This window comes from Aptenodytes forsteri, unplaced genomic scaffold (genome assembly GCF_000699145.1).
Source record: "Aptenodytes forsteri isolate BGI_AS27 unplaced genomic scaffold, ASM69914v1 Scaffold82, whole genome shotgun sequence".
NCBI classification, from domain to species: domain Eukaryota; kingdom Metazoa; phylum Chordata; class Aves; order Sphenisciformes; family Spheniscidae; genus Aptenodytes; species Aptenodytes forsteri.
Genome location: NW_008795490.1, coordinates 12,386,080 through 12,398,779, shown reverse-complemented (window position 1 = coordinate 12,398,779; position 12,700 = coordinate 12,386,080). Strand labels below are relative to the sequence as shown.

At 37.8% G+C, this 12,700-nt stretch overlaps 1 protein-coding gene across 1 annotated transcript in view; it reads left to right on the top strand.

The window, feature by feature from the left end:
- Window positions 1-12,700, top strand: part of AKAP7 (A-kinase anchoring protein 7) — a 100,193-nt gene that overhangs the window by 36,726 nt on the left and 50,767 nt on the right. Inside the window, exon 7 of the mRNA XM_009281524.1 lies at window positions 3,544-3,688. Within this exon, the coding sequence (XP_009279799.1) occupies window positions 3,544-3,688 (145 nt within the window). The remainder of the gene's footprint in view (window positions 1-3,543; window positions 3,689-12,700) is intronic.

Below are 12,700 nucleotides of genomic sequence, written 5' to 3'. Positions count from 1 at the left end.
TTGGAAGAAGCCCCCTGAGCAGCCGGCCGGCAAGGGATGCCAAGCATCCACTCCCACGTAGCATCTCCATCACCTGCCTCTACTGCCTGCCAGTGCTCCAGCGGGACCCATGGCCGTCCCTACCCGCTGCCCAGCTCCCCACTGCTCACCTCTTTCACCCGTTGCGGCTTCTGCAGTTCACTTAATGAGCTACCTTGAGCAACTGGCATGGCATCATGTAAATGAATCGTCATATGCAGCCCTCACCTTCAGAGAGCTGGACATGTGGTGCTGGGAGTTGGGCATTTTGGCTGTGGGGTCTGGTACATGGAAACTGAAGCTGCTTGCAGGAGGGTGTTGGGCACCTCACTTTGCAGCCGTGTTAAGGCCTGTCACCACTTCAGCCTTCCTGCCCCTGGTCCCATGAAGAGGCAAACGCTGCCTGGCCACCTGCTGACAGCAGCCATGGGGACGCCATGCAGCTGGAGTGTTTAACTTCAGGCTGGGGATGGCAGCCTGCCCCTTCCCAGCCTGCATACAGAGAAGGCGCAGACAGAGTTAACAGACATGACAGGGCTACCAAATGCTGTCTCCTTAGTGCCCTGGCTCTTGCCAGTCTTGCAAGAGCTCCACATGCAATGCCTCTCCAGGCCCACGTTACACAGCCATGTCCCTTTACAGGCATCCATTCATTACAGTGCTTCCTCAAGAGGCAGGTGTCTTCCTCCTCCCCGTCCAGCACCAAATGCTGGAATGTTGAATGGCCTCTCAAGTACTCTTGTTTCCCACCCTCCCCAATTACAGCATATCTCTATAATCAGCATGTGGTAACAACTCCTCTCTTTCATCTCTACTGCTCCAGACCCTTTCAATTAAGAAATGAACCGTGACCTTCCCATGCACCTGCATTGTTTCATCCTTTCACATCTCATTACAAACAGCGCTCCAGAAATTGCTCCAAGTTACTAAAAATATCATAGTTTTCCCATGGCTGCTTTTCCAAATTTCTTTCAGTAGTGCACTACAAGCATAACTCAGTTCCTGAGCATTCAACATTTGATTCACACCTTACCAATCTGTTTTTGACAAGCAGCATCCCAACCTCTTGTAAATGCTATTTTTTTTATTGGAGCGTGAAGTAGTGATTTTGATCTTTTCCTCATTTTGTTCCATGAGTACTCAAGGCTTCACATTTTGACAAGTGTTCTTCTGGCTGAAAAGGTCTTTTTTTATTACTGATTGATGTCTAAATGTATTTCAAAAAACTGTCAGCCAAAAAGCAAAGAATGATGATTTGATTTCAAAATAACCTTAGTACAGAAGGATTAATCTAGCCATAGAATATCAAATTTTAAATAATGACAGTGAGGCTGGAATAAATGTAGACTTCCAAGGAGGTCGTGTACCCAAAATGAAAAGCATCCACCACTAGATGTCATCGTTTCAGAGATTAAGGAAATGGAAAGACATTTCTGACTTTCGCTAAATTAGACTTTAGGGGACCAAAAGTCTAATTTAGTAAAGGGGACCAAAAGTCTCTAAACTAAGACTTTAGAGAACCAAATGTGCAGGTACTTACTCAAGCAAAGTGCTTCTGAAGTCAATAATTTTGTACCTAAGTAAAAGCTCAGTAGACATACCAACTCTGAGCCTATCTTGCATATGAGTAATTGTAAATGAAGCATCACAAGAAGTGCGTGAGTGTGATGCTCAGATGAACAGATATAGTGTAAGGGTGTGAGGAAGGAGACGGCATCTGGCCCCTTTAGCGTGTCTGGTGAAGGACCTTTTCAGTGCAGAAGGAGATAATAAGAAAAGGAGGAAGCTCTAAACAACACATACAGAGACACAAACTCTGCATAAGATGAGGGAGGCAGTAGCAAGAGCCAAAGCTGGTCGGCCACACGGACTGATAAGGGGATGTCGAGTGTGGGAATGTTTATTTCAGTAGGATTGTCTGGTCGAGGACTTGGTCAAATGGGATGGTAAGGGAAAGGGGGAAGCCATAAACAAAGTATACAGAGACACAAACCTGTCAAACATAACAGACAAAACCAAGAAACAAACCTTGTCAGTCACACTAATTGATAGGCTATCAAGAAACCTCAGGTAAACCGGGACTTTGCAGCTGTTGGGGATGTAAAACTGAGGGTCCAGGGTGTTGGGCGGTTGGTGGGACTGTGCAAATGGATGGGAGATGTGCAGGGGAAGGGGATGGGGAGGAACAAAGGAGGAGTGGACAGAATGGGGTGTAAAAGGGGCTGGTCCTGTGTAAAACGGGCTGGTGGGCACGCTTGTCTGACCGAGCCAGTGTGCTGGGTGCTGGCTGCTGGGGGCAAATGTCTGTATCTTCCCCAAACTGTGTGTGTGTGTGTGAGGAGTGCGGGTGTTCACTACCTAACCTCAAGCTGGGCCAGCCAGCAAGTGAGGGACCCATGGGATGGGTAAGGGGGCCTGGGATCTGGGCAGAGGTGCTGGGCGGGCAGAGGGGCTGTGACAGTGCTTGGGGGGTGCACAAATGTGCATGTGCTTGTGAACCTGGAAGGAGTCATGTGCACGCCTGCACTAGTGACCTTCTGTCTCTGCTGGGGGCTGTCCACACTTGTGTCTCATGTGAGCCATGTATGTGGGTGCTGTTGAAGGCAGCGCCTTGTCTGTGGCAGCCTGTGTAGCCATCTGTGTCTATGCCCTCTGAGCATGTTTGTGTGTCTCTAGGATGTGAAAGCAGCAGGTACATCCATCAGAGACACTGGGTCCCCGGGGCACCAGGCTGGGCTCCAGCAGCTGGGCAGTAGGGAGCCCTGGGCTGGAGCTTCTGGAGGCAGCAGTCTCTCCTAACATGCCTTAGCATATAGTAACAATTTTTAAAACGCAAACAGCTTTATTCTGAGGTAGATTGAAGGAGAAAATATTTTTTCTACAGAGATCATCTATTTTTATTGAAAATACAATGGCATGAGGAGCCCATAACTCTTAAAATAACTACTGAATTGAGGTTTTCTGAAAACAGGCTAATAGAATATTTATTACGTTCCACTTTGTATATGCAAAACTACATAATGATACTGATATTATAAATCACTGTAAGTTTTTTAGATTTGCTGAGATAAAAAGCCTAGTGTTTGTTAAATGCAACCACATTTTCCTGTTTGGTGATTTTAAAGACCCAGAAAACTGCCCTTGACAAACATTTGAGATTCTTCCTTGTAGTAGCATGCCCAGTGATAACAGCAAGAATAATTTCCAGTTACATGTTCCATGACGACTGTTGCAAACCATTGGAAGTTAAAGCAGTTGCAGCATTGTATATCCTACAGGACTGAAGAGGGAGAGGTAGAAAGGAGCTGTAATGACACTTGTATTTCCTTGTTTAAGTTCTGTAGCAGACAGTACTTAACTAAAACAGAAGATCTGGCACATTATTGTTTCAGTATTATTTTTCCCTCTTGAAGTAGTTTTCCATCCTAACTATACCTCTGGTTAAAATGAAAACTATAGGAATTAAATATGAAAATTCAGTCTTCTAGCAGAATGCCTAATTGAATTTTATGTTGCTATTTAAAGGTGAAAAGAATTGACTCAAGCCTATATGAAGATTTTAAAAGCCATTATTTTGGAGATGAAATCCTGCACCGCCTAGATCTTTGCTCCATGTTGAAAAAAAAGCAACCAAATGGTTACTACTACTGTGAGTCCTCTATTGTTTTTGGTAAGTACATCTTCATTTTCCTCTTATATCAATTCTGTCTGTAAGTTTTATGCCTGAAAAGCCATTTTTTTCTGCAATGTATGTTAGGCAATTCTTGTAATAATATCTATGGAGTCTGACAGAAGTCTGTCCTTTAATCCTGGCTTTTCAGGAACACTGTGCAGTGCATCTTGCTGACAGCTAAAGTTTATGTTCAACTATCCGTCCCCAGAATCCAGTTCCATTTCTCAGTCTAAAATGAGTGTTTAATACAAGTGAGATGTGTCACTCTCCAGAGCTACTCATCTCTCTGTTGACTCTAAAGACAGCCTGTGTGACTAAGTTAGATTAGATGCGGTAATTATAGAAGGTTAAAGCTAAGTGAAATGTCTCTGGTTTGGCAGAGATGTGACCTTACTTGGACTATATTCATATACAGAGAGAATTTCAGTGGTATAACAATTTCATAATAACTGTTCAGAATACCATCAAGACTTTAAACATTGTACAGGCACCTTGCCTAGATCATCACAATGCTAGAAATCACAGTTGTGCCCTGCTTTATCTGAACAGAAGCTTCACATCCCTATGATTAATATTCTAGGCTTGTCTTCTCATTTCTGCCACGAGTTGTGTATAGCTGGAACTTCAAGTGGTACACATGGAAGGTCTGTGGACTGAGAGACTATGGGATAATGGCTTGTACAATAAATCTCTCTGTGATGGTTAGTTCCCAGTAGCTGATAGCGGATCTTGGGGCTGCTATTAGTCGTATTAAGAACATGAGTTAAAACACTCAAAGTGGAGTAACTACAGAACGTTGAGGATTTTTTCTTAAATGCAGTCACCCCTTTAAATCTAGGAGTATATTGTGTGATGTGTTGGGAATATCTTTAAAAATACCATTCCTGCACCTGCAGATCTTTAAGAAATCAGATGACATGGGAAGATGGTCAAGTAGTAATACAGCAAAATACAAAGTTTTTTATATTAATTGCTTTTTTCACCTGTCCTAATTAGGCTGATTCTTTATATATATCATGTTAGAGGTGAGTCTCAAAAGACAGGTTTATAGCAGGGAACAGGTCACGGTCTTTGGAGGTCAGTTTGTATTTTTTCTTCTTTGTACTGGTACAGCTTGGTTTTTATGTTTTTGGGATTTTTTTTTTTTGCCGCAGTCATGTCAAAGGTTGAATGTAGTGGTGTTGGAAGACATGGGATACTGAAATTGATACCAGAAGTTCACGTGAAGACTTAACTTTGTCTTTTTTCTTTAGAAATAGAAATTTAGAAATAGAGCAAAACTCTAATTTTCATGTTGTCAAAGGAGCAATAGCTCCATCTCAACAAGAATATGGACAGTCTTAATAAATCTTAATAAAGCAAAGTCTTAACTTTGACCTACTTAAGGAAAAGAGAACATCTGGTCTTGTATGGATCCTCTAATAATAGGAAAGAAATATGAAAAATCTTTTACAAAGAGCCTCAACAATAAAATGATTACTTAAAGACTATGATAAATAGTTCCATATACCTTGGAACATTTTCCAGATTTCTGGTAATAAGCAGAAATATATTAAAAAAAAAAATTGACCTGAAATCATTCCAACAAGCAAATTGTTCAGTGGTTCTAACATTTCCCACTCCAAAGCATACTAGCCTTAGTAATGAAAATATTCATGACCAAGGAATGATCATATCCTCAGAAAGAAAGAACAAAACATGCAACATCAGGGAAATCTTCCAAGACCATTGCCATCCCAACTAGCTGAATAGAAACGTCTTCACTGGAATCTTTTCTCGTGTGGACAGTTTTAAAGGAAAGCTCTGTCTTCATCCTTAAGTAATAAGGAATCTCAAAAAGATGAAAACTTCTATTTGTTATGAAGATACATTCTTAAGGACTAAGAAATCTCGAAAAGATGAAAACTTCTTTGTTATGAAGATACATTGTTAAGGACTAAGAAATCTCAGGAAGATGAAGACTTTATGAAGGTACCGTGTCCATCCCCAAATTCTGCAAAACCTTTAAAGGTATGGTGAGCATAAAATAAAAGGAAAACTTCTGATCCAGGCACCTCTTCTAGTTGAGGTAATTTTGATGGAAAGATCCAACTTTCAAAGGCTTATAATTGACAAATACATGTGAATAATGCATTACACTCCATTTTTCCTAAGCACATACTGGTTTTTTCATCATCATAAAAAATATACCTGGTTAATAGGCAGGTTATACCTGGTTATACCTGTTGCCTCATCTGCTGCTTTTCAGCTGCTTTTCCAGATCTGGATTGTTTCATTCTTAATGCTATCAAAACTAACACTATGTTGGAGACAAAGGGTGTTCATGAACAGTTAGTACTGCTTCTAAATTCCTGTTGTTTGGACCAGCTTTACATAAATACCATTATTAAAAGTTAGCGCTGTTCCAGGGCTCTGTGTAGGGCTTTGGTGGCAACTTGGTTTCTGCTGTGTCGTAACTTGTTTCCCTGTGCTGCAGCATTGCTGGTGGAAGTGCTCACTGGTCTTGAGGACTGTTTTGAGGACTTACTATTAAATACTTATACAATACTTTAAACATGTCAGGCACTTTGCAAATGCTAAATATTTCCTGTTAATGTCTTTGTCTGCACTTAGGGCCAACTTTATTTAGCTTATGTAGACTGTTACAAAACAAATCAAAAGCAGTACAGAGGGAAAAAAAGTGTAGGATGTCTGTTTAAATTAGTGACAACACTATTGCAAAATCCAGACCAGTCAAAATTAAAGTGAGATATATTTATACATATCTATCTCTATCTATCTATCTATCTATCTATCTAAATATATCTCCTGGTTATGTTTATATCTGTGTATATAACTACATATCTGATGTCTTCTGTACATGTTTGTGCATTCAAATATGTATATATACATATATATTTATGTGCATCCAAATGCTTAGAGAAATAGAAATTACAAGATTATTTAACATGGTATAAAATTTTTCATTTGGGTGGAATTGAGGCTCCACTATTCACAAATATACTTCAGAATATTTTGGAATATGTGTCCGATTAAGAAATTTGGTAAATAACTCATTACAAATAAAAGCTCTTTAGTAGTATATTTGGTAGATATATTTATGTGCATCCAAATGCTTAGAGAAATAGAAATTACAAGATTATTTAACATGGTATAAAATTTTTCATTTGGGTGGAATTGAGGCTCCACTATTCACAAATATACTTCAGAATATTTTGGAATATGTGTCCGATTAAGAAATTTGGTAAATAACTCATTACAAATAAAAGCTCTTTAGTAGTATATTTTGTAGATATTGACAGTGTTTTTTCAAAACATTTCTTTAAATCTCTATTCTTGAACTTGTCTTGTTACTGACATCTCAGAATGCTAAAATGAGACAGTTTTTCAGCTGTTTTTTTAATATGAGTCCCATTAAATGGTTTATAACAGCAGTCAACCAATTGGTATTCAAAGCAAGAATTAGATGCTTGTTTGGCTTTAACTCAATCCTGGTGTGACAATGCGTAAAGAATTTATGGGAAGTGACATTTTCACAGTCCGAACAGACTTCTCCTCTGAATTATTTTTACATGAATACTACATCTGGCTTTCTCTAGCCATGCTATTTGAATGGATGTTCTTCACTGATACCACATTAAGAAAGTGTAGTGTTATTATCCCCACTTTTCTGAGTCCCATATGGACATAGATGCATCCTACCCAAACACATGCATTTAATTTTTCTGGTTTTGTACACGTTAATATCTATTTATCTAAAGCCAGTAGGAGAAGGAAAACAGCTATATTGGAACAGAGTTTAAATGACTTATTTTTTAGTTTCAGAGAAGAAGAAACTATATTTTAATGAATTTTGAAAAACTAATTTTAAAATGTTTTAAAATGTGATTTGAATAGGGTTTTTAGTAACTAAAGGTAGCTAGGATATTAAAATAAACACAGGAGGGAGTTAATGCATTTCTATTAATACATTAGAAATAGTGAAATCTGAAAATTACTTAATACAGAAAAACCACTGTATCTAGCTCTAGTTCTTTCTACGTGTACATGTACTCAAGCATCTTCTTTCCTTGAAGTGCACAGAAAATACAAAAAAATTATTTACTTTTTGTTACCTAGAATTCGGGCCAGACTTGTGTGTTATGCATCTAATAAGATGAAAAGATGTAAAAAGGGATCAGAACTAATGTTAGAAACAGAAATCCATACACAACAAAGAATTGCATACTACCATAGCTAATAAGTGCCACAACACATATCAGCTTGGTAGCTGTGCATGTTAAAAGCATGTTTAAAAATATGGGAAGTATAAAAGCTTGATATGAATAAAGGCAGCGGTGAAACACCTGCTGAGCTGCAGCAACAGGCAGAGCAGGTAAAAAGGCTTTGACAATATGTTACAGAGCAGTATCCACTATCTTCAGCAGAGCCTACAGACATCTGCACCAGAAGATTTCTCTGCATCTGCATGCCAGCGCCACGGGGTATGTATTGAGGAGTTAAAATTTGATGTGACAGTGACAATAATGTTGAAGCTTCATCCTCAAAGTAGAGTTCAGTTTATTCTTTAAAGCAAACAAAACAGCAAGCCAACAAAGTGTCCTTCTTCAGAGCACCCACCTCATGGCAGCTGTTGTGTCACCATCCCAAAGAAGACCAGCGAATGCTGGAATGAGCTGAGCTTCTCAATATATACTCCTTCACCTGAATGATTGGTCAGTTCTTTATATCACAGTGGAGATGTTCAGTAGACCCTCTGACCATCAAACGGAGCATTATGTAAATCTTCTTATGTTAAATATGCCTTTAGCATTAAGTATCTCACTTAAATATTTTCAGGATCCATTCATGAAGATTTTTCTAGACTTGTTTCAAAGAAAATTTGTTTATAGTAATATAATATAAAATGAGATTATATACACATTAAAGAACATTATCACGTGCCAAGCTGTATTCAGCCTGTAAACTGTGATAAGGTTCTCCTGAGTGGCTACTAAGGAGAAGTTTATATATCAGACTTCCCCTGTGCTATCTCTGAGGTAGAGAAACTTCAAGAAGTCCGTTCCTTGGTGGAAACCACCCAGCGGGTTACTCTGACTTTCTGCACAGCCAGAACTCATACATCTGGAATGTGTGCCAAGTTGGAGGTTAAAGTGCTATTACAGTTCCCCTTAACCCTTGCAATCTAGCAGTAGGAATATGGAAATTGAAATATCAGACTACAAACATCTATTTTATCTGGATAAAAGCATAATAATATGGTAAAAGGTAATGCTCCTTGCTGCTCAAATAATACCTCAAACAGATGCCTTTTTAAGTAGCAGAACATCAGTGGGTTGATTTACATTTCAATGGAACTATATACAAGTTCGGTGCCCAGTCTGATCTTGTCATCAAGGTATCTTCTGCAGTCTTTCTGAAATGGGAGGCACCTACAGAAAGTCATTCATCCCATCCTGAATGTGTGTGTAAGACAGGCAAGATCTAAGAGGTGTCTAAGATAGGCAAGATGTGAGTCTAAGATACACTGCTTGTTACAACATGTTACAAACAAAATTTATTCTTGCAGGTTGCTGCTGTTAGGCTAGTGTAATCATTTAAGTAACTTTTTAGTTACTTAAACTTTAATAACCTTGGGTTAGGATTTAGTGATGCAGTTTATGCTTCCATATTACATTTTACGATGTTAGCCAGGCAGCTGCTCAACACCCATGTCTCAAACAAAGAACAAGATGCTCCTGGTGGTACCTCATATAAGAGCTCTCCAGACTGAAGATAAGTTTGTCAGCAATAGGTTTTGGGGATACCCACCAAGAAGAAAGAATCAGAAGAAAGAACAACGTAAGAAAAGACTCATCTGTACCTGAAACAAAATAAATATGATAATGTCAATTTATGAACTCAAAATAATACTGAGAAGAAATAGAAGACTGAAAAGAAAAGAATTGGAAACCACTTGGTAGTTGGATAGATTGTCAACATCTCTCGGTTTGCTCTTTTTAAGAAATGCACTTACAGTGTCAAGCAAAAAATACAGTAATATTTCACCTTCATCATCAAGGAAGAAGAGGGTTTAAATACAGTCTGCAATATAAAGTTTGCCCAGTTTGTCTGAAATCTTTTTAAAGTGGCACTGGCTTAAATGAAGAGAAACACTGCCATTTGTCTCCTTTAGATACTCTCCTGCTTCTCTGTCTACAGGTGGTTTGACCTAAATGCGATTGATTTTTTTCATACAGCAATTAAACATTTTCTCACATTGGAAACAGCAATGGTAACCAAGTAATGCTGGTTTGATTGTCCAGATTCTACATCCACCAAAATTACGCATTTCGTGTGTTGGTTTCTTTTACTCTCCTTCTTACTCGCTTGGCAGTGAATCACTTCTTCTAAAATAATGTATCGTTCTTTGATTTTATCTGTTACCTGTCCTTCTTTCTTCTTTTTCTGTAATTTCAAAATACGCCTAGGTCTGTTTCTTTTACTCCTTAATTTTTCTTCCCTTGATAGTCTATTTGTAGGCTAGCTTCTATCTTCTCTGCTCTATGAGGTTGTGAGTAACCGCTCTTGAGTTTCTTGCATGTCTATGGCACTCTTCCTAAATTTTAATAATAATAATATAGCAGTCGTACTGCTTTTGGATAAAAATGTCTTGGGCAGCTTCCAGGGGCTATTTCTTAACATTTTAAATCAGTAATTAATTCACTGTTTGTGATTAGTTTATCCACAGCTGCTGCAATTTTGTGCATGCAGTATGCTAAATAACTTGTTGCCTACATAAAAAGCAACAGGTATTGTGTGCTAATCAGTAAAGTCTTTCCCTAAAGCACTATTTCTTAGCAGAGTCATGTGGTAGAATATTGACTTATAAAAATGATTCTTTTAAACATGGCAGAGAAACACTCATATTTTAGTTAATAACCTGGAAGCCAGGCTCTTTATGGACAGTGACTAGAAAGTGGTGATCCAGAGGTTTCCTACACACATCAAATATTTTCCCTTCACTACTGAGAACAGAGTGGTGGTCCTCTATTGATTCCTTTTTGCTAGTCTTCCATTAAAACTTGATGGATGTTCTCTTTAGCTTTAGCAACCTATCTCATCTTGGATCACTACATTGGGCAGTTTCTTCTGTATTTGGTAATTTTCTGCTTTTGAAACATTGACCATTAGTATAGCATTTTTCGTAATGAGATAGCATTTTTATATTAATTTTGTAATACCAGTTATAACTTAAAAGCTATATTGATAAATTCTGTGTGTGGATAAGGAGGAGAACAAGCTGATTGAGAGGGAAATAACCAATGTAAATATGGTTTGAAAGTGGACTTTTTAATTTCAGAATGATATTTCATGGTTTTGAGGACAAATTCTAATGTCCCTGACTTCAAGCTTTAATGTTGGCAAATGTGTAACAAACTTCTCATTAGAAAGTGTCAGGGAGCTTTAAAGTCAGGAACATGATGTTTAGTATTCAATCATGCATCTCCTAATACTGAAAGTAAGTAAATCCTTCTCATCACCTTCCATGATTCTGTGATTATGAGGTATGTAGTATTTGCTTTATTGTACAGGGTAGTTTTTGCAATTTTCTTTAAAATATACCATAATGTAATTCTATTCTAAAGGCTATTGTCCTTTTATTTTTCAACAAAAAGGTGTTTGACGTAGTGATGTTTTCATGCCAGAGCTGTTATCAGTAGTTGAAAATAAGTGAAAATAAGATTTTCCACAAATGACTTCCAAAAATATATGCAGACAATGGGATAAAACTGATGAAGTAAATCTGACAGGAAGACACAAAAGCGTATTTGACATCAGTAAGAATGTGATTCATGACTGAAAATTTAGTTGAGTATATAAAAAAGGCAGAATTGATTTTTCACAACATAACATAGTATGCTATAAAATACAATTTAATAACGTCCAGCAGCTTTTTTGTATCTTAAGTATTTCTGCTTTAAAGACATTTTTCCTCAAGTAGACTTTGATGTCCAAACAACTACTTTATTCCTAAATTTAATATATTAAAAATATGTTGAAAATATGTAAAACATTAATTTCAATATATGTTAATTGCAAAATGTAAACAGACTGCCTAGGCAGTGAGGAGTAAATTAAATATGTAAGTCATTGAATAGATCAGTAAAAGATAATTACTTTTTATTCTTAAAATTTTCCTAGCTAGGATGTTGCTTTTGTTGATAACGTATTTATTGTATAGTCTTAACATCAAATGGAAGGTATGTTTGATTTACCATAATTGAATTAAGTTCTTCTGCAGTTCCTGTGAGGACTGTTTTTCAGTAGTTAGAAGGACATGGAGTGAAAGGAAAACCAGTTTTCCATTGTTCACATGTCACCATTTTTCAATTGTTGATGGTTAGTGCAGATCTGAAGAGCCTATCCAGTGTGCTGTGTGTTTGCACAGAGAGAGTCTACTAAGCTTCCTACCTAATCCCTGTGAGGTATTCTAAAATAAGGCATGGTTGCAGATCAATAGAGATCAGTACTTCAGGAATAATACAAACACTGACATAAAAATTTAGTTGTTGAGGAAAAGGGCTTTGTTTTGCTTAATACCACAACTTAAGTTTCTCTTTCAGAGCAGTACTCAGCAATGAATAGAAACAGGTGATAATTTAATTTCCAGTAGTTTTCTTATTCTAGACTACATATATTTGTAAAAGTAGTTTCTTTTCAGTGGAAATAATTTCAAGACAAAATGTGACATTTTAAAGAAGCATCGTTAATGTGGCATATAGTGTCATTTCTTGTTTCCTAGAAAGCAGCAACGCACTGTTTCTTACGGAAGCAGTAGAATGTAAAGAGCAAGATTACATCATAGAATCATAGAATCATTAAGGTTGGAAAAGACCTCTAAGATCATCTAGTCCAACCGTCGACCCAACACCACAATGCCCACTAAACCATGTCCCTAAGCGCCTCATCTACACATCTTTTAAATACTTCCAGGGATGGGGACTCAACCACTTCCCTGGGCAGCCT